Here is a 27,062-nt window from a genome sequence, read left to right as displayed (position 1 = left end):
ACATTATACATAAATAGATGCATAAATTGCTTTGCAATATACACTATTTACATATTCATTGATGTATAATTGCTGCTGTCCTGACAGGTGCCTCAGCAATTTTCTTTTTTTAGAAGTGTTGTTTTTTTTACTCCATAGAAGTTGTTTGTTGCTAGAGACAGTCAACATGGACTAAAACCCGCTTCTTACTGTGAATTTTTTAAAAAATTGAAAAAATAGATGCATTATGGTTCTTTTAACATGGGAAGGTGTGATCTCCTTTGCTATCTGTACACTTCATCTGTGTTCCTTAATTAAAGGTTCTTTGTCAAGGAGGGGGGAACCAACTGGATTTTACTGCTCCCTTTCACCCTCCATCCATAGCTGCCAAGTTATCCCTTTTTAAAAGGGATTTTCCCTTATGCTGAATAGGCTTCCTCGCGAGAAAAGGGAAAACTTGGCAGCTATGCCTCCATCTATCCCCTAAATCTTTGTTTTAAAATATTGAGTGTCCTTGCTCCAGTCCCAGAAAAATTTCATTCAAGTGTTGGTACTGACCTTTAAAGCCCTAAACGGCCTCGGTCCTGTATACCTGAAGGAGCGTCTCCACCCCCACCATTTAGCCCGGACACTGAGATCCATCACCGAGGGCCTTCTGGCGGTTCCCTTATTGCAAGAAGTGAGGTTACAGGGAACCAGACAAGAGGGCCTTCTCGGTAGTGGCACCCGGCCTGTGGAACGCCCTCCCAGCAGATGTCAAGGCAATAAGTAACTATTCTACTTTCAGAAGACAACTGAAGGCAGCCCTGTTTAGGGAAGTTTTTAATGTTTGATGCTGTACTGTTTCTAATATTCGGTTGGAAGCTGCCCAGAGTGGCTGGGGAAACCCAGCCAGATGGGCGGGGTATAAATAATAAATTATTATTATTATTATCCCCCCCCCACTGAAGTTGTTGACTTATAACTTCTAGTTATTTGCTAGTGGCAGCCTATACAGACCTATTCAATCCCCCTTGTACTGTGAATTTAAAAACCAATGGAACACATCCTCATTATTGTTCTTTTTTACATGGCACAAAAACAGATTTCAAGCTGTCAAACACAACATCATGTTTAGTATAAGTATTTAGAACATAAATTAACAGTTTTATGTTTTAGCAGATAAATGCATGCAACCATTTTCTGTATAAAATATGTATTTATGAAATAAAATGTTGCAATAAAATGATCTATGTGTAATTAAGTGGCATTGCACTGAATGAAGATGAGTGCCTGTAAAACGTTTAATATGCCAACAGGAATCCTTACAATCTAGAACAGAAAGAGCAAAATATCAACAGGGTGCTAAATTGTCTCTCCCGGATGTCTGTCTGAGGAAAACAATGCAGGGTGACAATTTTATATTGAACTATGGAATCAAGATAGGGAGACAGGCTGCAATGCTACTCCATTTACCTTGGAGTAAGCCTCATTGAATGCAATGGGGATTGCTTTTGAGTAGACATGGTTAGGATTGCAGTCATAGACCCACTTTGCTTTTAAGGTGCCACAAGACCACTTTGAAATGGAACACACATAAGATAACTGATCTGTAGACATTGCTGATATATGTGTGTCTATCATACTGTATGACATTTGTATAATAAAAGGGTATTTATGCATCAGCTGATGACAAAACAGAAGAACCAACTGTGCAAAATTAAAACAATTGCAGCAGAATGGAAACTACCAGACAAAAGTGCAAGTGAACATTGGAATGGATTGAGGCAAATTAATAAATCTTTACCCAGGGGTCAGTAAGTGGCCACCAGTGAACCTAATCTCAGCTCTGGAAGATGCCTGTGGTCTTCCAGTTGCCAAGCTGGAGGTGAAAAGTTTTTTTTGGGGGGAGGCATTTGTGGCAACTGAACTTGCTGGCAGGCTGCTCTCAAGGGTGACTTGAGGCTCTGCTATTTTTTCCCTCCTTGGTAAATGTTTAAGAAAACTAGCCACTGATTACATGTGTGAACACACTCCAAGGGGCAGAGTGTGGTGGGCTTCCATCACATAAGGAAGTTCTTCTGTATGTGTAGCTGAATGGTGTTTAAATTAAATTAAAAGGAGAAACAAATGTAAAGCCAATAACTGTTACAGAAGTTGGGTACCACCCTTACTTCTGTAGCAAGATACCAGGGGGTTCAAGGCACTCACCCAGGGTCTGTGTTCCTTTGGAGAATTGAGACACGGTAGAGACTGCCATAGCTTTAAGAAATATGTTTCATTCACCTATTTACACCTTCAGTCTGCATGAAGGGATTCCAGATCTTTTAGCATGGTCATTTCAAGAGGGACTTGCAGCACAGCACTGCAGCCCTGGAGTCAAAGGCATCTCTCCTAGCCAGCCTTCAACCAGCCTGCCCAAGATGGATCCCAGTCTTTTCTCTCCCTCCTTCTTTCCATCACACCTTGCTCTAAAGACTCTCTTTTCCTGACACCTCAAACACACACCCCATCACCATGGCAACCTCTGTCCAGGTCCAAGAATTCCCTTTGATGGGCCACCAACACCTTTTGTCATGTTAATGCCTCTATCCCAAGTGAGGCCCTGGCTTGGATAGGAAGCTTAGCCTGTATTTTTTTCCACTGGCCTGCAATCTTCCCTTCAAATAATCAAAATCCTACCAATTATTAAATTTCAGGGTTTAGGGGGCGGGTCCCCCCATAATCTACAACATAACATTTCCCATGTATATCGCTGAATTAAATCTTGCCTAGTAACGGTCCCCATCCGCTGTAGCAAGAATAACTAGAGCAGCCATAAGGATGTGAACAAGTGTTTGGTATACCAAACCCTCTTATTTCATTAATCTAAAGCAGGCATCCCCAAACGTCGGCCCTCCAGATGTTTTGGACTACAATTCCATCTTCCCTGACCACTGGTCCTGTTAGCTAGGGATCATGGGAATTTTAGGCCAAAACATCTGGAGGGCCGCAGTTTGGGGATGCCTGATCTAAGCAGAAAAACCAGCAAAAATAAATCCCAGTCCCCCTAAAATATCAAGACATGGCAGTTAGATTTTCTTCTGCATCTCCCAAATCCCTACTACTATAACCTGCCTATTAATGTTTATATGAGGCACAATAATCTTTTTTTTCTTCATCACAGTAATAAAAAATAATACTTTTTTTTCTCCCGCCATCTTTCCTAAGCTGTGCAGCAGAAAGAAACAACATGTTCAAACTGGCAAATATAAATGCTGATTTCAACATTAATAGCTTTCCCCTGCAGTTCTGAATGATCCTGATGACATCCAAGAAGCTTTGCTTCCCTAGATACCAGAGATTACGTTTGCTAGTCTACACCTGAATCATTACTTTCTCTCTTTTTTTAATCTATTATTGAAATGAAGGTTATTACTGGGTGTGACACACACTTAAATTAGAAATAGAGATTGATAGATAAAAATAAAAGCAATCCCCCAAAAGGTATGTTCAAAGCTTTAACCAGCCCGTGATAGGAATTATAAATAAAACATATGCTGCTGTTAAGCAATACAGTAAAAAGCACAGTGGATTTCTCTTCCCTATTATGCAACAAAAAGCAGACAATCAGCATAGATGGATGGAACCGATATCAGATAAAGCTCCCAATTGCTTCAGTGTGGGCATGGAAAAGTCTAGCAGAGTCCCCGGGCCCTTTCTGGGTGTCTGACATACTGCAACAGTTTATCTGCAGGAGTGGAAGGATATAGGATTACTACCTGGGTGGTATTTCATTGGCCTGCTTGGCGATTCAATGCCTAGGCAGATTGTTGGTCCTCCAAATGCTATCTGAAATATACTCGGAGTCGAGAGTGAATTTCATGCTCTTTATTCAGCTCGTAGTCATCAAGGAGAAGAAGAGAAGAATGCCCTTTTCCCCAAGCCATCTGCTTATATACATTATTTACACAATGGGCTTTGCGTGATTGGCTACTTCAGGGCTACACCTGTGGGCCAATCAGTTTGTGGATTGACTTCTGCCAGCAGACTGATTGGCTGCTCCTGCAGGCCAATCAGGTTGCGGATTCTGGATCCTATTGTTCTATGATTCAGCTCAGTACATAACACTATCATTCAGCAACCACCATCTCTGGGCTTGTGGAGAGGGCCATAGAATTGGCATGATTTGTTGCGGACTGCAAAAATTCAAGTTGACACTCTGTCTCCTCCACAACAGCTGATCAGCGCTACAGGGGATGGTATTTTGCAGCAATGGTGTCTCACGGGAATGGGTAGGTTAAACATGCCTTTATAGGTGAATCTATCTACCAAATCTGCACTTTTTGAAACAATCTTGGAAACACAGCACAGTCCAGCCTTCAAAACTCACACCTTCCCAAATGTTTCAATGCAGTCCTCCAGTCAAACAATGTGTACAGAAGTGATATACTAGAGTAAAATGTGCATGAAAATGTATGTATCAGTGAAAATAAGATACAAAAATGCATTATATTGAGAAGCATCACTTCGTAAAACTGCATACAGGCATGTATTTTAGGGGAAAAAATCACACTAAAATGCTGATGAATTTACACGAGGTTGTGTTTTTTTAAAAAAAATCACAAATTGTTGCAGAAGTGTGGAGAACTGAATTTAGGATTAGAAAAATGAGAAAGTCTTCTCTTAGGTCTACACCCCAAAGCACTGACCCCATAGGCCAAGCATGTTGTTGATTTGCCCTCTAGATGAGGCCAGCACAGCGACATCAACTGACCATGAAGCAGCAACACTTCCAGGGATTGTGCTGCACAAGCACTGCGAAATAGCTCTGCTACGGATGGTGGTGAGGAGAGATATTTCATAGCATCCAGCCCACTCTCTTCACAGCATTCACTGAAAGAACAAATGCTACAGCCTCATCTATTACTAGTATTTGCACCTCTCCTTGCCAATGACAATAACACACAATACAAGTGTTGTGGGAGGAATTTAATAAAGAAAAACAGTTTAAAAAAGATAGTGAAAAACAACTGAAAGGTGCAAGAGGAAATAAAATGGCAAAATGCTTCTTTGGTAGGGATATTATTTATTGATTTTAGCTGAAAGAGAGAATCTCCAACCTGAATCAATGAATAACAACAACTTACTAACAGTGCGTGGAAAGATTATTATTTTTCTCATGTGAGGCCAATTGTTTTCTCCTTTCTGAATAAAGATGGGCATCCCTGCCTATCAATACAGCGTGTTCCCTGCATGGATCCAAAAAAGCGAAACAGATGCTCAACTGCTGCATTGCTGCCAGCAAAACAGTGCTGAGCTGCAGTTCGCTCCTTTGAATTAAAATCCTGGAGGGAAAACATACACAGCCTCATTTCCTTCCCTAATTCATTGTGGCATTCACAAAGGATTTGTGTGAGATTCTTTTCTTCGTCTTTGTTTAACTCAAAAGGCATACATGAAAGCCCCAAAAGCCCACCACCCCAAGAAATGTTTTCCAAATTAAAAATCAATAGAACAGGCGCTGGTGAACGTGGCGAATGATGACTGAATCTGCTAGATGCATAAGCTAGCAGCCAAACAGTGCAGTGGTTTTTGTGGGCTTATGCTCGTTTCTACAGCAAATCAGCATGCATTTAGTCAGCTGAAGTTCCTAGGGTCTCCCTGTGGAGGAACACTGACCTTTCTTTGTAGTCAACCAGAGGGACAGAGGTGTTGCACATGCCTCATGTTCTGCTAGGTATGTGCTCTGCCTAATGTTCCTTCCTAGAACTAACTCTACCAACAGCAGGGAGGAAGGAGGGCCCCAGGATGGGGGGATTCTGATGTTGCATTTCAGATGAGATGCTCTTGGTTTCTGAACAGAAGTGATGCACATTTTACAGGCTGCTCGAAATCTCTGTGAATGCACATTTCGGGTTTACCCAGGCTCTCGCGATGCAGCCGCTTAAAAACTAAATTTGACAGGATAAGAATTGCCAGCTCAATACAGCTTCTGCTCAAAGAAAAATACGAATGTGCCCAAAGCAAAAGCAAGACAGAAAAAGGAGCAAGCATGGGGTATCAAGGACAGCGGGAGCTCTAGGACAGGAGCATGTGGAAGAGGATCTAGCTAGTGGGCCAGAACTTGATTTCCAGCCCCACCCGTGCAGGACAAGTGTGCCTCCTTCCCTTGAGAAGCACTACTCAAGGGGCTTTTCAAGCATCAAAACCCCTTTAATCCAAGACTCACTTTTGCATATCGCACTCCAAACATCATATATGGCACCAGGGTGGGCATGGCTTGGCCTAAACACCCTTATGGACCAAATGGAGAGGTCCACATATGCTGTAGAACAAAGAACCTATTTTGTAAAACTCCCAGCTATGAGTCGAAGCAAGTGAAGTATGTCATATGGTACAGAAGGTAAGGGAGAACTAACAAAAACCCTCTGCTTGAGTCACCAATCAATGTTATCTAGGTTCTTTCCTTTCCTGACTCACCACATGTTTTTTTTTACGCTCATTTATACTTTTGATGTATTTTAAATGAACTATAATGGCTGGATTGACATTGCTATACAGCATTGTCATGTACCATAAGTATGAATTGCTGTGCTTATGTTGCCTATCCTGTATAGCACTTTGAACATGGTGTATTTGGGGGAACTGATGTTGATGAACAGTTAACTACAAATAGGGTAGATCAGGCCACGTCCAGGGTCATAACTTCCTACCCTGCACCTGAGCACTGAAGTCTCTGACTCATCATGTCCCTGTTTCTGTACAAAACAACTGCTGGTGCTTTCCACAAGAAGGAAAGAAAATGGCACTCATTTACTGTCACTGAATCCCAAATGTTCTTTTCCCCACCGACATAAGACCTTGTGAAATTTTCTTGAACTCATTAGCTGGTGCTAATTGCATTTTCCAGAGTTCTTGGTGGGATAATAAAATGGCATTTCTTACCTGTCCATAGAGAGTTGAGCCACCAGTGTTACATCGGTGTTGTCTGGAGCAGACTCATACTCGTAGTGTAAAAAATACAAGTGAGTGCGATGTACAGTGAAACGCTCCCGTCTAAACTCATAACACAGGTCATCTTCATCCAGCTCAGACAGCTGTTTCTGGAGCTGTAGTGGGGGCAGGGTGGTGGAGGGGAAACAACAAGCATATATATTACTAAATCTCTTTTAGTGAAGGGTAGTAGGTAGTAGGTAGTAGGGGACCCAGGTGGCGCTGTGGTTAAACCACAGAGCCTAGGGCTTGCCGATCAGAAGGTCGGCGGTTCGAATCCCTGTGACGGGGTGAGCTCCCGTTGCTTGGTCCCAGCTCCTGCCAACCTAGCAGTTCGAAAGCACATCAAAATGCAAGTAGATAAATAGGAACCGCTACAGCGGGAAGGTAAACGGTGTTTCCATGTGCTGCTCTGGTTTACCAGAAGCGGCTTTGTCATGCTGGCCACATGACCTGGAAGCTATACGCCGGCTCCCTCGGCCAATAATGTGAGATGAGCGCGCAACCCCAGAGTCGGTCACGACTGGACCTAATGGTCAGGGGTCCCTTTACCCTTTACCTTTAGTAGGTGCCTCACTAGCATCTTGTCACTTGCATTCATTGCATGTGTGAACTTTCTCACTTACAGACCCTAAGTCATCTCACTTACAGACCCTAAAAGGAACAGAAGGCCTACTTCACACAATGCATAATTAACTTACAGAACTTATTAACCAAGTATATTTTTATAGTGGCCATCAGCACAAAATAAACTTTTTTAAAGGAACATGGGAAATTGCCTTATACTGAATCAGATCACTGGTCCAGCTAATTCAGTAGTTCACATGGGTAGTGACTCTCCAGGTTTTCAAACAGGAAACATTCCCAGCCCTACCTGGAGATGCCAGGGTTTGAACCTGGAACCATCTGCATGCAAAGTAAAGCCCTTCCAGCAGCAATGGGCATGTCAGTGGAAACTACCCAGGAAAGCAAAACACAACAACAACAACAACAACAACAACAACAACAACAACTACAACAACAACCCCAACAACAACACCAAAACCTCATCTAAGGTTTTTGAGAGAAGCTAAATATTAACCAGTGGGAGGGGAATACATGTATATCATCACCATCATATCCTACTTTCTATGAACTTTCTGAAGACATCTAGGCTGGCAAAATTCTGCCGCTGTATATGCCATTCTGGATCCAGCCTTGTTGCAGCAGTGATATAGCAAGACTTACTTTTAGGCAGTGCACCAAATACTCTAGTTTCTGTCAGGGATATTTGAAAGCTATGCCATTGGCATTCTGGGAAAAAAACACACATCAAGGGTTCCTACTGCTGCAGGTATGTTTTCTTTCGAAGAGCCATCCTCCAAACTCATGCATGACTAATTGGCTCACCAAACAAAACAGTAGAAGAATTGATTATAGTTTGGGGGTTGCATTTGCTCTTGGCCAACCTTCCAAGGGCCCCATGCTAGTGGTGGGTGTGGTCACCTCACACCTTCTCATGCAGGAACAGAGGACATACCCACCAGCAGACACATTCAGCACAGAGCCCCTCTTCCTCATCTCAGCTGTGGATCAACCAAGCAGGGGGATTACAGTCCTCTCTCCAGCCATCAAATGATCAACTGATGGCCAAAGATGCATCCTGATCTTCATTTTAAAAAAGTCTTTGAGTTGCACACACATCCCCACCCACAACACCATTGGCCATGCCCAGATATTATGAAAGCTGGCTGATTTCATCCAATTCTTGTCTCCATGTGTTTCTTCCTCTCTTCCTCTTCCCTACTCTAGTCAGCACTGTGGGCACAAATTCTCCACCATCTTACATTTCATTCACCACTGAAAACCTCAGTTCATCACACCCTTGTTCAATTTCATTCCCCCTAAGCACAAATAACATTTTAAATAAAGCCAGAAATGACTAGATGAAACATCTTAATTTCCTTCCATGGAAAGACATTAGCATTCCCCCCCTTATCAGTTCTATTCATCAGCCTAAGTAGAAATGGTTAGAAGAGCTGTACCATACCACTCCTTCGAGATATCATAGTATCTTCTTCTTTTTTTAATTTCACAAATAGCCAAGCTATAAGTTGGTAATTGCAAAGTAGCCATTATCTAGGTCACGGGTGTCAAACACAAGGCCCGGGGGCCTAATCCGGCCCGCCAGACCTCATCATGTGGCCCGCGTAGCCGCTGCTGACAGTAGCTGCTGACAGTAGTTGCTGACAGTAGTTCTGGAGCCTGCGATTGGCCGAGGGTCAAAACCGGAGGCGGGGCTGCAGGTGGAGGCCGGGGCGCTGGAGCCGCGCTGACGGCCTTGGCCAGGGAATTTCAATTTCGAATGAGGCTGAGGGAGGCAGTGGCTCAGCGGCCAGATGGGGAAGTGAGATGCAGGAGGAGGAGGAGGAGGAAGCCCGCCAAGGAGGTAGGAAAGCCCTACAGGCGCCGCCGGCAAAGTTGGTGCCGGGACAGAGCAGCGCTGGATTTTTTTTTGGCGGGCTTTGTTGTTGTCTCTGAGAGCGAGTGAGGCGGCACTGGGGAGCCGCCGCCCGCTGCTTCCCTTCCTCTCCTCGGCTGCATCCGGGAGGTGGGCGAGCGAGCGGGCGAAAGGGACACGGAGTGAGCCTGAGGGGGAAGTAGGCAAAGCGCAACAGTCACTCTCTTGATGGAGCCAGGTTTCTCTTCCCTCTTCCCCCATTTTCTCCTCATAGACACTCGGGAGGGTGCCTGGCTTTTGCTCTGCCCCCCACCCCCGAGCCGCTCTTTGGCTTCTCAGTTCCGGCGGAGCTGCTCCCCGGGGGGCGGCCGGGAGGGAGGCAGCAACGACGGCACAGGTTCCTGCTCTTCCCGCTCTGCCGCCGCCTCCTCTCAGCCCCTCGTGATGTAGGGCTCCAGATGGAGTCGCCTCGCGGTTTGAGTAGGTGGGAGGGGAATTTTTTTTGGGGGGGGGAGGTTTTCAAGCCTCCTCTGCCTGCAGTCCCGGTAGGGAGAGGTGGCGGCGAAGATGACAACAGCGCGGGTGGGGGGAAGAGCAGCTCTGAGGCGAAGATGCACATCCGCTGGGGCTGCCGCCACCTTCCTCCTCGGGAAATCCGCTGCCCTCCCTCAGCGCGAGGGGAAGGGACTCTGGCGCTGAGGAGGGAGGATGCAAAAGCAAAGCAGGGAGTTGGCGCTGCACCGCATGTTCCTGCCCCTCTCCAAAGCATGGGGTGGGTTGCAGCGTGTGGCATCCTGCCTAGCGGGGTTTGGGTGTGCGCAGGGCGGGAGAGGGAAGCCCTCTTTCCATCTGCAGGTTTTCAATCCCAGCAGTGGCTTTCTCCTTCCTGCCGAAGGTTTAGTTGAGCCCCCCCCCCAAGCCGTCGATCCCCACCTTTTGTTCAAATTTCCCTCGTTTACATCCCCTCCCACACACGTGCCACGACGCAGGAATGTGATCCGCGTGGGGGTGGGAATGAGCTTACATTATTACAAAAAACAGTAATAATTGAATGCAGTGACAATAATTTATGATAATAAAGAGTGGACACATAGTCCTACAGACACAACCGGCCCTTTGAGGGTGACCAAACTGCTGATGCGGCCCCCGATGAATTTGAGTTTGACACCCCTGATCTAGGTAGTCACTGAGTGATTATCAGATTACTCCAGGCTTCTAAGATAAAAGGATATAACAACTTAATTATGAGCTATGGAATAGCACTATGGACTAAATTATGTCTCTGACTACTGCTGAGGAATGGAATAAAGAAAGATCGCATTTCATGCCCTAGTATTTTAACTGGGGGTGGGATGGAGCCAGAAGGGGGTGGGATGGAGCCAGAAGGGGTCCAAATGCAAGTTTAATATTTATGTAACATCTTTCCATGGTGGAAATGTTGTGTTCTATTAATTAATTAATTAAATTTATATCCTGCCCTTTCTCTCGAAGGAGCCCAGGGTGCAAAAAGAAGAAGAGGGGGGGTGGAGTCTTAGAGACAATTCCAATACAGAGCTTTGATCTACAGATGGTGACCCCGAAGTGTATTTTTGTCCAACAGAAACCCTTCATTAGTGGTCAAGCTTGACCATAAAGTTCGTGCTGTCTTTCAATGGGAACTTCTCATTTAAGGAGCACATATGCCCAAATATTATCAGGGCATTACATATGAAATCCAGGAGAAGGAATGTAATTAACAACATGCAGTGAATGCGTGTGAGTGTGTCACATCTGCTGCCCTGCATTGTCTCTCTTGCCCAGGCATCCCCAAACTTCGGCCCTCCAGATGTTTTGGACTACAATTCCCATCATCCCTGACCACTGGTCCTGTTGGCTAGGGATCATGGGAGTTGTAGGCCAAAACATCTGGAGGGCCGCAGTTTGGGGATGCCTGCTCTTGCCAGTCAGCCCCATACTACCTGTCAGGGAGTTGTTGCGGCTACTCCCGAGTAAAGACATCCCATTCCATTGTGTATTTAAAGGTTTTATTGCGCATACTATTTACAGTGCAAAGATAGCAGAAAACATGACCACCTAGTCACTCTCAGAACCCGGCAATGGTGCCCGTCAGCTTCGGGGCCAGCATAATAACCGGGGCACCCCGAAACGCTGCCCCTTCACACTGCGTTTGGGCGTGCGCCTCAATTCGGGTGCTGGAAGGAGCGGTGTCCCTTCTTCCCCTCGCTGGCTGGGGCAGTGCCTGGGCTCCGATGCCTCCCTGAGCCATCCCTCCTCCCCTAGATGGTCAGAGTGGTGCAGGGGCTCCGATACATCGCTGAGCCCTTCTTCCACCAGCTGTTCTCTGGAGCGTTGCTAGGGCTCTGATGCCTTGCTGAGCCTTCCCCCTTCCATTCCGCTTTCCCCTGACCCGCTGCTAACACTGTCGCTGGGCGAAGTGCTGGTCAGGATGCTGGGGGGAGGCTCCCTGTAGGGAGTCCCCCTGACACTAGCCAAGTCTGCAAAAGTTTTAATTGGCATGCTTCACATTTAAATTCCCTGAACACAGTTTGTGACAAGCCAATACATTTTGACCAGAGTATAAAACTAATTTAAAATACGCTAGTCAGTTTCTCGATGATCTAGAGAAAAGCAAGAAATCATGAAGTTTGATAAAAGTTAAGATGTCTGTGTTTGTGTGCCTCCTTGGTATTTTAGGCTTCAGCACATTTAACTTCCAAATACCTCAGCAACTTTTCCGACTCAAGGCCTAAAGCAGGCACCCCCAAACTTCAGCCCTCCAGATGTTTTGGACTACAATTCCCATCTTCCCCAACCACTGGTCCTGTTAGCTAGGGATCATGGGAGTTGTAGGCCAAAACATCTGGAGGGCCGCAGTTTGGGGGTGCCTGGCCTAAAGTCTTAGATGCTGCTGCTGCTTACTCTGCTGAAGAGGATCCTTGCATTCTCTTTAAATTATGCCAAAGAGCAAGTAATAATGCAAACTCATATTTTGAATAATTATAGCCTAATCTAAGTGAAAGATGCATGCAATTAGTCTGTATCCTCAATGTGTCTACAGTGTTATTAAATTACATTGCATGACCAGAAAACTGGCAGGACATGAACAAATTTGCTGAATTATACACATATTAGTTATATGCCCAAATTTATAATGAAATGCCAGTTCCAACCTATGCATTTGACCTGCCCTTTAAATGCTGTGTTTAGGCAAACATCTTTGTAACTTCTGCTCATGATATAAAGAAGTGTAAGAAAATTTCCATTTATAAGAACAAGCTTTAGATAAAGGGGGCTGTGCAGCTATCCAAGTGGACAGTTTCTTCCTGATTGTACATATTAAGCTGGAATAATTTTAAAAGCCCTTGCAATCCTCCTTCACGAATCCCCCCACAGAGAATGGCTGCACAGATACAGGCGGAAACTACTTTCATTAGATTTTGTATAAAATAATGTAGAAGGTGTATGAAATACAAAACAAAAAACTACCAAAGAGATACAGATTTCTACCAGCTCAAAAATAAAGAGGAGAAAAGGGGTATTTTCTAACTTAGTTATTTGGACAGTGAACTGGGGCATGCATCTCAACTTCAGATCAGAGGAAACTGCTTTTGAGGTGGACCTAGATTAGAGATGGGGAATTTGTGGACTTCCAGGTGTTGTTAGACTCCAGTCTCATGAATCCCAGCCAGCTTGGTCAATGAACAGAGACATTAGAAATTGTAACCTAACAACATCAGTGGTGGAGGGTAGAGGGTGGGCTGACTCCCTATCCTTGGCTTAGACCAGTGATGGCGAACCTATGACACGCGTGTCAGCACTGACACACATAGCCATTTTCAGTGACACGCGGCCGCATGCTGAGATCTCACTTCCGGCCGGCGGCGGAATGCCGCAGGCAATGCATCTCTGGGGGCCTTGTGGACTTCCGGCGAGCCAAGATGGTGGTTGGCATGGAGCCGTGGAGCTCCTGGAAGTGACCAGCGCTGCAGGAGCTGCTGAACGGGCTCCCGAGCCACCAAAACTGGGCCACCAGTGCAGCAACTGGGGAGCTGCTGGACCCACCCACAACCCGTGAACCTGACGGACGGCCTCAAGGCACTCCAGAGGCCGGAGGAGGAAAAAGGAAGCCCTGGCCCCGCTGCCGCCGCCCCCGCAAATAGGAGGGAGAAAAGAAGGGAAAACAAGGCAAAGGAGAACAGGGGCCCGCTCGTTGCCGTCCGTTTTGCCCCCACCTCAAGGGAGAGGAGGGAGCCCTTGGAGGAGAGAGAAGAACCCTGACCCTGACCTCGCTGCTGCCACCGCCACCACCTCTCTGCCATCCCAGGAAGAAAGAAGAGACACCCAAGTAAGTTGAAACCCCTTCCCTGTTGTCCCGCTGCCACGCAAGCATAGCCGAGTGAAGGGAGAGGTGGGCTGAAGAGGGCCACGAGGAGGCACAGGCCCAACCCAAGCCCACCTCCCCAGCAGCAGACCCATTGGAGGAAGGCCTGAGCCCAGAGTCCCACTGGGAAATACCTCTGGGTTTTGCCTTATTTCCCCCCCCCTCTTTTAACATTTTTTTTTGAATTTTTTTTTAAAAAAACTTTAATAATTTTTTCTCTCCCCCTTTTCCTTTTTAAAAGGGGAAACAATGATACATTTTTGTTATTTAAATATCACGAAATTATGGTTTTTTCTCTCGAAGTGACACACCACCCAAGTTATGCTCAGTTTTTTGGCGAATTTTGACACACCAAGCTCAAATGGTTGCCCATCACTGGCTTAGATAGACATAATCCATCTACCTAGACAGTTGATTAGCTGCTCCTTGCTGTCTATCACAGAAAACCTTAAACAAGAAGACATGATAGTCCGTGAAACAAATTCTACTACATGAGGGCTGGTTTGCTTTACATGCAACCAACTGAAAGCTGATGTGACAAATTGCAAATGTTCACCTTTTGACTGTGAGTCGCCTGCTACATTTGGTCTTCTACAGCTAGTTTCTAGCCTTTCAAAGTTCTCCAAGCGGCTTCATAATATATTAATATTTACACAACCCATATGGGAAAATAGGCCAAATGATTGTACAGCTAATTCTGCATGTTCAAGGGGACTTTGGGTCTTCTACCTCCAGACAGCAGGTCCTTGTGCACCACGCCACAAACTGAGCTGGTCTTTCAAATGTAGATTATAACACAACACAGATTTCTCCTATTCAAAGAAGGAGAAGAAGAAACTGGGCACTAGATATGCCCAAGTCAAAGGACAAGCTAAGCCTACCATGGCCAACCTTCTGTTTTAGAATTCTCAGTACGTTAATTAACTACTAAAGCTGAAAACAACAACTTCTCAAAGAAGTATTTATAGCCTGGGGGTCTTGTACAGAGTGGGCCCTGCCATTAGGCTGAAGGAGGCAGCTGCCTTAGGCAGCTAGTTTTAGGTGACATGAAAGGGCATCAAATCGATGGTTATTTAACTTATTATTACAGTGGTACCTCTAGTTATGAACTTAATTCATTACGGAGGTCTGTTCTTAACCTGAAACTGTTCTTAACTAGAGGCATGCTATTGCTAATGGGGCTTCTTGCTGCCGCCGTGCCGCCGGCACATGATTTCCATACTCATCCTGGGGCAAAGTTCTCAACTTCTGTTTCAGTGTATCTGAAGAAGTGTGCATGCACACGAAAGCTCATACCAAAATAAAAACTTAGTTGGTTTTTAAGGTGCTGCTGGAAGGAATTTTTTTATTTTGTTTCAACTACGTCAGACCAACACGGCTACCTACCTGTAACTAACTCTTCCAGGTTAGTGGAGTTTGTAACCTGAGGCGTTTGTAACCTGAGGCGTTTGTAACTCAAGGTACCACTGTACTGCATTTGTACTGCTGGGGAGGGAGAAAGGTGCCTGTGGGATTTTGTGCCTCAGGTGCCCAAATAACTTAACCAGCCTTGGGAACTGTGCACCCTGACACCGGAGGAAAGAGCTCTCTGCTGCTCTGCCTCAGGCAGCAAAATATCTTGAGCTGGCCTGCTTGTAGGCATGGACCTAATTGTGAGATTAAAGGCTGTCCTTGATGGATACAGTTATCTTTCAGTGCACAGTAACTACCAACTTCTTTTACAAATGGATTTTTTTAATTAGGGGAAGAAAAGCTTAAAGCTCTCCCCCAACATCTCATAACAGCAACGAGCACAAATCTCCTTCTAAACCAGTTTAAGGTCTTGCACTTGCAGAGCTGCTCTTACTGCTCCAATTAACACGGCTCCCTCTTTTGAAAGGAGGATTATTATTAATGCCAGTAGGCGGTCACAGTTTTATAGCTCATGGTGAAATACCAGAGAGGACGAGGTTTCTGAACCTTTCTGAATCTTTAGTAACTGCACAGAAGAGAGGCGGTTGACAGGTCTGGTATTTCTGTCCCCCAAAACACTGAGGCAGGACAAGCTGCATCAACTGAAATTATCTCTTCCCAACAATTTACAAGCACGGACCCTGCTCTCTAGCCAACACTTTTGTCTCCTTCCCAACTTCCAGTACAGTTCAAACTACTGCACCCACAGCCCTGCTGTGCAGGGTGAAGAACACAGGAAGCTGCCCAATGCTGTGTCAGACCACTGGTCCATCTATTGTCAACACGGATTAGCAGTGGCTCTCCAGGGTTTCAAACAAGGGTCTCTCCTACCCTACATGGGTATGCTGATGATTGAACTCAGGACATTCTGCATGCAAGGCAGGTACTGTACCACTGAGCTACAGCTGTTGGGGTAGAAAGTGGGTGGCATGAAGATTGCTGCACCAGCCTAGAAGTGGTACAGTGATTGGGCTCATATAAGGCCAGATGGCATCTTGTCATATCAGTGAAACTGGCTTGGGATCCAGGCTATTTTTATCCCTCCCACTCAGCATCCCTATAATGGCCTGTTCCAAGCTCATAATGGCCTGCTCCAAGCTCTTCCACTTCCAGTGAGGATCTGGCTGGATGGCATTTTTTACCCTTTACTGGAAAGGGAAGTGCTGTACTGGTGGCGTGTCCCTTGGGCCACTCTGTCGGCAGTGACTGGATGGAGGCTGGATTAGCAAGCAGAGCTCAGCTCAATCCAACCTCCCACCCCAAGCAACAGGGCTTGGATTGCTCTGATAGTCGTAATGCCATAGCTGCCAAGCTTTCCCCTTTCTCGCGAGGAAGCCTATTCAGCATAAGGGAAAATCCCTTAAAAAAAGGGATAACTTGGCAGCTATGCGTAATGCTCTGTGTTCCATGTTCCACATGGTTCTAAACTTTCTCACACATACAGCATGCTGTGCTTTGCCTTTGCAGCTTTCATTGACCCTCCCCCCCCCCATGGCTAGCCAAAACACATACCTGCTGTGGCTCTTCTGTGGCTTTCCATTTAGGGGAAAGGGGACTTTTTTGTATGTTTGTCCATATACAAATAGTAGTGTCGGTTGTCTGCTTATATCAATTTAATTTAACTTACGTGGTTCTATGCTGCGTTTTTTATTTTTAAAAAAACCTCAGCTTGCTGAAAGCAAACACACCTTTGCATCAAGCTGAGCAATTTAGAAGTGCATATACAACCCAGGTGGCGCTGTGGGTTATACCACTGAGCCTAGGGCTTGCTGATCAGAAGGTCGGTGGTTCAAATCCCTGTGACGGGATGAGCTCCCGTTGCTTGGTCCCAGCTCCTGCCAACCTAGCAGTTCAAAAGCATGTCGAAATGCAAGTAGATAAATAGGAACCGCTACAGTGGGAAGGTAAACGGCATTTCCATGTGCTGCTCTGGTTTGCCAGAAGCGGCTTTGCCATGCTGGCCACATGACCTGGAAGCTATACGCCGGCACCCTCGGCCAATAATGCGAGATGAGCATGCAACCCCAGAGTCGGTCACGACTGGACCTAATGGTCAGGGGTCCCTTTAACCTTAGCTTTATAAGCAAGTCACCATTTGGACTGCATTATTCCAAAGGAATTGTCCAGGAACTTCTATGAAGGAGCTGTTAAAATGTTCTGCATTCCAAAACAGGCTCTAGATAGGCAGTGCTATTCCACTGGTGTGCAGAGACTAATTGCAACAGTATTTTTCGTCTTGTTGATCATGCGCTCCCAGGCACAGCAGTTAGCTGGTCTGAATTTATAATCGGAGTGGTTTCAGCAGCTTTTAATTTTCCTGCTGTTTCCTGCCCTCAGCTGCTGTGCTTTTAGTTCAGTCTCTGCTCTGAGTATCCCTACAGTACATTCTAAAGTAAAAGGATCTATCCTGCCTCATCCACATTTTCCAGGCAGCTCTTTGGAGACACTGAAAAGGAACCTCGAGGGGACCTCCTTTTTGTGTGCCATTTCCAGGCCTAACTTCATGTTGTGCTTTGGTGGTTCTGCCTCTGGAACATATTTTGAAGTACAGTGGTACCTTGCAATACGAATGCCCTGCAATACGAACTTTTCGCAAGACGAATGCGTCTTGCGATCTGATGGTGATTCACAAGACGAATTCATTTTGCGAAAAATTCGTCTTGCGAATCGCAATTTCCCATAGGAATGCATTGACATTTAATTAATGTGTTCCTATGGGCAGAAAAGGGACCCAGGTGGCGCTGTGGTTAAACCACTGAGCCTAGGGCTTGCTGATCAGAAGGTCGGCGGTTCGAATCCCTGTGACGGGGTGAGCTCCCGTTGCTTGGTCCCAGCTCCTGCCAACCTAGCAGTTCGAAAGCACGTCAAAATGCAAGTAGATAAATAGGAACCGCTACAGCGGGAAGGTAAACGGCGTTTCCATGTGCTGCTCTGGTTTGCCAGAAGCGGCTTTGTCATGCTGGCCACATGACCTGGAAGCTATACGCCGGCTCCCTCGGCCAATAATGCGAGATGAGCGCGCAACCCCAGAGTCGGTCACGACTGGACCTAATGGTCAGGGGTCCCTTTACCTTTACCTTATGGGCAGAAAAAGAAATTTCAATGCATTCCTATGGGAAACCGCGATTCGCAAGATGATTTTTTTGCAAAACAAATTGATTCGCGGAACGAATTAAATCCGTCTTGCAAGGCACCACTGTATGTGTTGTGAGAAGTGATGCTTATCAGGAAGGGCGGTTGCCATGGTGACCGCGGCATGAGTATTTGTGGATCCTGTTTTTGACCCTTGCCCCCTAGCTACTATTCTACCACACAAGACTTTGGGGACAGAAAAAGTGACGTGAACAGGGACTTCAGCCAATTATTATATGATTATATTACATCCTTATTTACAGGTTGTCTTGTAGCACACAGCCCTCAGAAGAAGGCTTACATAATCAATCAGTACTTCCCCATAAGCTATCATCCAACATGTTTGCACTAGACTTGAACAGAACTGAATAAATCCTCAAAACTCCATGTATAAAAATCGGATCCCTTAGTGGCTGGGCAATCAAGTGGCTGGGATTTTTTTTCTGACACAGCTCTTTCTGGAGGTAATTAAGCATTCTTTGTTGCTGGCAGGGTAATTCCCTTAAAACTGGTAACATGCAAGTTCTTTCAGTCACAAAACTGCTCTACCCTGCACCACAGCTTTTATCACTGCCACTGCTCACAGTACTTTTGGTGCTTCATCATACAAATGCCCCTGATAGAAGTCACTGCAAAAAGAAAAAAAAGTGAATACGGAATGAATATGAGGCCTTTACTAGAGAAATTATATCTTGCCTTACAGCTTTTGCTGTGAAGTCACAACTGGGTATACTAAACATACTACAGAACAACCCTGCGCTTTACAAGTAGGTCCTCTGGTAATGGAATGCTGGACATAAACATTAAAGCTCTATAGAAAGCTCATAAATAAGATATTATAGTGTGCATTGCTTTTACGACTTTCATTGGAAACTTACTTTCAGCATTAAAATAAGAAGAGGCGGGGAAGAGGAGGATGAAACAGGCAACAATGCTTGATCTAAAGGCCACTAATCCTGCTGAGGTCCTTTCCACTTACTTCAAGGGCTGTAAATTCCCCCTTCCACATTTCATGCCATGCATGAGATATGCAGCAAATTAGTGCACAACCCTTGTTAAATCTGGTGGCTCATTTAGCAACTGTGAAAGCAAAGTCACCAGATGACACGGGTGGTGCTTTCCATATATTGTCACCACCGGTTATTAGGCAGCATAAAAAAACCCTTCAATAGTTTCCATTTTACAGGCCATGCACTTAGCACAAAACACTTCTTTTTCTTACAGTAATTTTCCTTTTTGTACCAAATGTGCTCCCCGTTATATTTGAACTAATGGTATGAGATCTCTCCCCTTCCCTCCTTCTATCTAAACCCAATCACACAAGCCCAGTCGCCATAACAGAGATTTTTTTAAAAAAATTAATGTCAGGATATTCATCTCCCTCTTCTATAGAAAGCAACTAAGCAGTAGAATAACCAAACTGTAAACATGAGGAAGGGGGGGGGGAAGCTTATGAATCCCGATAACAATCACATGCTACAATAAGCTACCATTGACAAACATTTCCAGCATCTCAGCTCTGAAGTCAAGTATGCCAAGTTCTTCGGCTTCTTCCCTTGATAATCTCGGCCATCTGTGTGCTTGTTATAACTAAAATGAATTATTCTAGTAAGCTTTTCATGACATTCCATCACATCAACTCCCACGTCTCCATCTCTCCTTATGTTGGTATGATCAGGTACTGGCAACTTCACAAAGGGGGATGCTAAATTGAGTTTTCCCAAAGAAAGCTTGGTTTTAAAAATGTTAAACAGGGGGAAGAACTGTTTTGACATACATACAGGAAACTGTTGTTGTTGTTGTTGTTGTTGTTGTTGTTTACCAGCCCTTCACTAAGAGGTCCCAGGGTGGGTTACAACATTAAAACACAGTATCAAAAATAGTTTAAAACAACTTACAGTCACAAAAACAATGTGGGTATTAAACATTTCCATGCCAAGTATCAAAAGCCAGGGCAAAGAGGCGCCATCACAAAACTAAAAGACGCCTGCTTCTTGGGAGAAAAGCAATGACAAACCTAGACAACATCTTAAAAAACAGAGACATCACCTTGCCGACAAAGGTCCGTATAGTTAAAGCTATGGTTTTCCCAGTAGTGATGTATGGAAGTGAGAGCTGGACCATAAGAAGGCTGATCACCAAAGAATCGATGCTTTTGAATTATGGTGCTGGAGGAGACTCTTGAGAGTCCCATGGACTGCAAGAAGATCAAACCTATCCATTCTGAAGGGAATCAGCCCTGAGTGCTCACTGGAAGGACAGATCGTGAAGCTGAGGCTCCAATACTTTGGCCACCTCATGAGAAGAGAAGACTCCCTGGAAAAGACCCTGATGTTGGGAAAGATGGAGGGCACAAGGAGAAGGGGACGACAGAGGACGAGATGGTTGGACAGTGTTCTCGAAGCTACCAACATGAGTTTGACCAAACTGCGGGAGGCAGTGCAAGACAGGAGTGCCTGGCGTGCTATGGTCCATGGGGTCACGAAGAGTCGGACACGACTAAACAATTAAACAACAAAACAACAACGTGCAATGAAATGCCTATTTTTAATACGGAAGAATGTTTCAAAACAGGAAGGGGGAATTGGTGGACCTCCAGATGTTGTTGGAAAACAACTCTCATCAGTTCTGATTACCTGTGATGCTGGCTGAGGCTGATGGAAGCTGCACCCCAACAGAGGGTCAGAGGGTGCCCATCCCTATTTTAGAACTCAAATTTTACTGACAGGAAAAATGTACAAATTTAATACATAATAATAATGTTGAAGACAGTGTGATACTTTGCTCTGCCCACGAAAATGAAGAAACATATTTCTTTTTTCCAATTTTTTTTTACTCAGGAAACATATTTCAATGGTAAGCAACAGACTTGGTTTCAGAAGTTAGGCCCCTGGTACCCCCTGGTTTTTTATATAAAAAATATTTACTTAAACTTCCAGCCTATCCTGTTTCAAATGCTTCTGATGTCAAACCATTACGTGAAAATGGTGTTCTATCCCTGGAGCAACTACAAAATCATTTTAGCATCTGTGAATGATCTCCTTCACAACAACCCACAGTACAAAAACTCAAACTAGGGAGGGAAATCGCAAAAAGAAGAAACCACTAGCATGTAGCAGAATGCATAATATACAGGAGAAATGAGCTACTTTGCATACAGGCAAAAAACAAGGAGCATAAGGAAAAAACTATAAATCTAATTTATGCTCTCTGTAATGCCTCTTCTTAACACTAGTGTGCTGTAATGAGGCCAAAGCGTAACTGAGGGCAGTATAAAACCTATTGAACTCCATTAGGTATTTAACAGATATTTGCATTCCAAACAAGCTCTCTTAATTACAAATTAAATTCTAAATGCAATACCTCTAATAACATGAAGTTGCTAAGTTGTAATAGCTTACATATTGAAATGACCCCTTGAGGGTAAATTCTGACACAGCCAGATTGCAAGTGACAGGCATAAGCCATTGATCTTGTAAACAATGAAAGCTACCATTCAACCACCCCTCAAATTATCTGAGGCAGAGCAGTTTTGAATCCTGTACTAGTATTTGCTCTTGTGTGGGGCTAGCCTGCTCACTGGGCAAATGTAATTCCCACCCCTCCCAGCACCAGAACTACATACAAGGAATGCCAAGCAGATCATTTTGGGGAATTGGCACTAACATTCCCAGCAGGAACATAGGAAGCTGCCTTATTATCCTGGTTCTCACCCAGATCATGATGAGAAAGGCTCTTACTTGAGAGTAAGGAAGAGATCTTCATTGAGACAAATAAGATATACAAGCTCAGCAAAATTTAATGATCACAGTAGCAGCTACGCTCAGGAAATGAAAGGCTAGCCAGGCTAGAAGCAGCAGTTCAAGTCCAAGGAGTCAAAGATCAGGGAAAGGAGGCCAGAACTGCATTGGAAAAATTGAGTTTTCTCAGTGGGGTGCAATGCCCACCTGCCAAGCTTTTAAAGGTGGGTCAAGGTCGCGCACTTGCAAGGCTCTTGTTCCCAGGTCTCAGCCCCCCCCCATGTCATCCTCCTGTTTTTCCTCCTTGTCCATCTCAGTCTGCCATTCCCGAGCCTGGTGATCCCTCAAGACTCATGACAGGACATTGGTCTATCAAGCTCTGTATTGTCTACACTGACTGGCAGAAGCAAACCAGGGTGTTAAACAGGAGATATTCCTCACCCATCCCTGGAGATGCCAGGGACCTTTTGCATGCAAAGCAAAACGGAATGACAGCCCTTCTCTTGTAAGGAGCAGCCTCCATATGTGCTGCTGCCATCTATCTCTGAGCGTATTCTTTATTGTCTTACCTCCCCCAACTCAGCTTGATCGTTTGCTTTTTGGAAAAGGGAAATATTACAATTAATGAATGAATGACATTTGTATTCCATTCCATTCCATTCCAGTCCAGTCAATAAAGTTACCTCTGTGCTAAGGTATACTACATAAGTGCTGTTAGCCAGGCTTTTGAAACATGGGGACAACTGACTTCACCTAGAAGTAGAGCATTCTGTGTCACTGGTCCCATGCTGAGGAATACTCTTCCACCAAAGATTCGGCCAACATCCTTGCTGCTAATTTTCAGACTTCTCTTCAAGCCAACAGGCTTATCCAGTTGTGCTAAGTTTCTCAAGGTGCACTAGTCATTTTTATCTTGTACTTGCCTATTTTGTTGATATTTTATATGAGACGGCTATCTATCTATATATTATAAGAAATGAAATAAAAATAAATACATTGCAAGGCTTTCCACTGGTAGTCTGTGTTAACAATTTATGGTAAGTGACACAGTGGAGACTATAGGCTCACAACTAGAATTGTCATTTAAAGGAACAGCCCCCCCCCGGCTTTCTATCCGTGGTTTTCAGATATTAAGTTTTCAGGCTTGTATTCTAAATGTTGTTCACGTAGTTGGAAAGATTTCTTTTAAAAATTGCAGGTTTTGTAAGGTATTTTGAAATATCTACTTAATTTCTTTTCTGTGTTGTTAGGAACACCTTTTAAGATATAAATAAAACTCCTCCTCACTTTATTGCAACTAAGAAAGGAGTATATTTATTGCTGGAATGCACTGAGCAGGAACTGAAAGGAACTAGAGGGGGGGAAACTTTGAATAGAAATAGTGATGAACTACAGAGGCCTCATTTGAATGTATTGCAATAAAAATGAGATTTTGCTTCCAATTTTAAGCAACCACAGCAATGGAGAATTATGTCCAAATTATGGTTAGTCTTCATGCAGTGAGGAAATAAGCCAGCTTCAAACCATGGTATGTGAAGCTGGCTTGCTTCCATAAACCATAGCTAAATTCAACCGCAATTTATGGTTCAGAGACATTAAGGTAAACAGTAGTTAACTGAAACTGGAAAGAAAAGTTTATAATCTTGTTCTCATGGCCACATTGACATAGGAGAAGGGAGCATACGAGCTCCAGGCTTGTATATTTTACATCTAAATTGAGACAGTATGCTTGAGGGTTTAGTTTCTTTGTTGTTTTTTTAATGATGTGAGAAACTGTAGTTCTATCTCGTAAGTTACAGCTGTGTGTGTGGTGTAATGCTTGAACTGGGAGAGTATATCTAGAGGTATATGTAATTACCCTTGATTTTTAGATGTGAAATTATGCACAATACAGTGGTACCTTGGTTTAAGTACACAATTGGTTCTGGAAGTCCGTACTTAACCTGAAGCGTACATAACCTGAAGCAAACTTTCCCATTGAAAGTAATGGAAAGTGGATTAATCTGTTCCCGACGGATCCGCGGAGTACTTAAACTGAAGCGTATTTAACCTGAAGCGAACTTTCCCATTGAAAGTAATGGAAAGTGGATTAATCCAATCCAGACGGGTCCATGGAGTACTCAACCTGAAGCGTACTTAACCTGAAGTATGAGTGTAATTGGTTCTGGTACTTGACCTGAAGTGTACTTAACCTGAAGCGAACTTTCCCATTGAAAGTACAGTGGTACCTCGGTTTAAGTACACAATTGGTTCTGGAAGTCCGTACTTAACCTGAAGCATACCTGAAGCGAACTTTCCCATTGAAAGTAATGGAAAGTGGATTAATCTGTTCCAGACGGGTCCGCGGAGTACTTAAACTGAAAGTACTCAAACCGAAGTGTACTTAAAATGAGGTATGACCGTAGTTAGCTTCATGAGTTCTAAAGCAACACGACTGTCTCTTTAAGAAGTCAAGAAGAGAAGGAAAATTACTCCAAAAGGGGGGGGGAATCAACAGTGCTCCCTCCAATTGCAAGTACAGATGCCTGATCAGACTGGCATCTGAATCTTACACTGGTGACAGCAGAGCCTCTTCCACTGCACCCGAGGGCAGAAAGCTAGCTTGGGGGATGCAGGGCAAACAACAGACCTCACATAGCTCTGTCTGGCTACTGCTTCCCAATTCCCAGCATCTGCTGCTGCTGGAGGCATCCACCTCACTTTCCCTAATGATAAGTCTGGCCCTGGCACAGAGTAATAGATCAGGCATCCACAAACTGCGGCCCTCCAGATGTTTTGGCCTACAACTCCCATGATCCCTAGCTAACAGGACCAGTGGTCAGGGATGATGGGAATTGTAGTCCAAAACATCTGGAGGGCCGCAGTTTGGGGATGCCTGGTAATAGATCTTCACTCTATGGTTGGTAAAAACATTTTCATTTTTGTTTTGCTGAGAGTGATGAAACTCCACATGCTCAGAGTAGTGCTTGTAGTCCACAAAAGGTTATGCCATAAAATTTTGTTAACTTTTAAGATCCTACAGGACTTGATTTGTGGCACATAATTTCATTGGAGGGGGTGTCCTATTTTGGGAACTGCACCAGGACCCCCAACCACCCTAATTCAGCCTTGTATTTATTCACCATTTGTACTGGCCTCGGTCCCGTATACCTGAAGGAGCGTCTCCACCCCCATCGTTCTGCCCGGACACTGAGGTCCAGTGCCGATGGCCTTCTAGCGGTTCCCTCGCTGCGAGAAGCCAAGTTACAGGGAACAAGGCAGAGGGCCTTCTCGGTAGTGGCACCCGTCCTGTGGAATGCCCTCCCACCAGATGTCAAAGAGAACAACAACTACAGTGGTACCTCAAGTTACAAACGACTCGACAACCGATTTGACTTATGAATGGGGGTAATGGCCCCGCGCTTACAAATGTCTCAACATCCGAAAGCAAACCACGGTGGTTTTAGATAGGGATTTTTTTACTTACGAATTTTTAGATAGGGTTGCTTCGACTTACGAATTTTTCCGTTTCCAAAGCATTCCTATGGGAAATCACGTTTCCAGTGGCGTTTTTCGACTTACAGTTTTTACGACCTACGAAGGTGCCTTCGGAACGGATTAAATTCGTAAGTCGAGGCACCACTGTACCAGACTTTTAGGAGACATCTGATGGCAGCCCTGTTTAGGGAAGCTTTTAATGTTTAATAGATTACTGTATTTTACTGTTTTGTTGGAAGCTGCCCAGAGTGACTGGGGAAACCCAGCCGGATGGGCGGGGTATAAATAATAAATAATAATGATTATTAATTATTATTTGAAGTGTGACCAGCTATATACATATAGGAAGCCTAAAAGTAATTGTTCAGTATGTATTCCTCTGCCACCAGCAAAGCCCTCTTCCTCACAGGGTGGTTTTGAGCATAACACAAACAACAATTATAAACTACCATGAATATTAAATTGGAGAATTTAGGTAATGAGGAATTTTGGGGTGCCCAAACTCCTTTTCTTATATCGGCACCTAAAATTATCTTCCTACCTTGTTTCTGCTAGTGAATTCTGTTGTAGGTGGCTTTGCAGAAGTCTGATTTAAATGCATCATGCAGTAGATCCCGCCTCTAACATTTTAAACAAATTGATACTGCATACACAAAAGAACACACCTTTATATATAAATATCCCCGCATTTAACTTAAAAAGGACCACTTTGCCGGAGGGACTTGAATTGCAAGTTTTGTTCTACTTGTCCTGAACACTGCTATTGTGCTTCATAGGTACATGGAAGGAGGAAGAACTCAGCATATAGCTATTACGGAAGGAAACTAGCTGTAATTTCAAACAATTTCCTACAATAATTGCACCTTCAAATGCTTTCCCATTATACAACTTGCAATATATGCAGAAATACGAAGACACATAACTTTTCAAAAGTATAGGTCTAGCTACTTCCATCTCTTCATCATTTCAACAATGTAGACTATTGAGATTGGGAGGCGTTTTGTGAATCCAGTCTTTTTTCCATTGCATTTCTACCTGGGAGTGGGGAGGGCAAGAATCATAACTTAATGGCAGATCACATGCTCTGTGTGCAGAAGGCCCCTGGTTTAATTCCCAGCATCCCCCATTAGACGAATTAGGGATGGGGAAGTCCTTGAATAGCTTGTGCCAGTCAGAGGGAAAGGAGGGTGAGAGACAGAGAAAAGAGGGTGCCTCACCCACTTTTGGCTTTGGCTTGGCAGTCACCAACAAATTACCCATGAAGACATAAGGCCCATGGCAGAAAAGGGTTCCCCACACCTGCTTAAGGATACTGGAGACTCTATACCCCTTTTCTTGATAAATTTGTAAAATAATCTGTGGTAGTCAAGTCTGAATGACTGTTATGAACCAGTCTGAGAAAGCTATCTTCTGAAAGTTGTGTGTGTGTGTGTGTGTGTGTGTGTGTGTGTGTGTGAGAGAGAGAGAGAGAGAGAGAGAGAGAGAGAGAGAGAGGCAATGGACTCGC

General features: G+C 44.5%; 1 protein-coding gene across 2 annotated transcripts in view; it reads right to left on the bottom strand.

Annotated features, from left to right (window-relative positions):
* The window catches only part of LARGE1 (LARGE xylosyl- and glucuronyltransferase 1), a 314,023-nt gene that overhangs the window by 26,458 nt on the left and 260,503 nt on the right, over positions 1-27,062 (bottom strand). For both annotated transcript variants that reach the window (XM_035126642.2, XM_035126643.2), the window contains exon 11: positions 6,886-7,049. In XM_035126642.2, coding sequence (XP_034982533.1) covers positions 6,886-7,049 — 164 coding nt within the window. The remainder of the gene's footprint in view (positions 1-6,885; positions 7,050-27,062) is intronic.

This window comes from Zootoca vivipara, chromosome 10, assembly GCF_963506605.1.
Source record: "Zootoca vivipara chromosome 10, rZooViv1.1, whole genome shotgun sequence".
Classification (NCBI taxonomy): Eukaryota; Metazoa; Chordata; class Lepidosauria; order Squamata; family Lacertidae; genus Zootoca; species Zootoca vivipara.
This window is presented reverse-complemented; position numbering and strand designations above follow the sequence as displayed.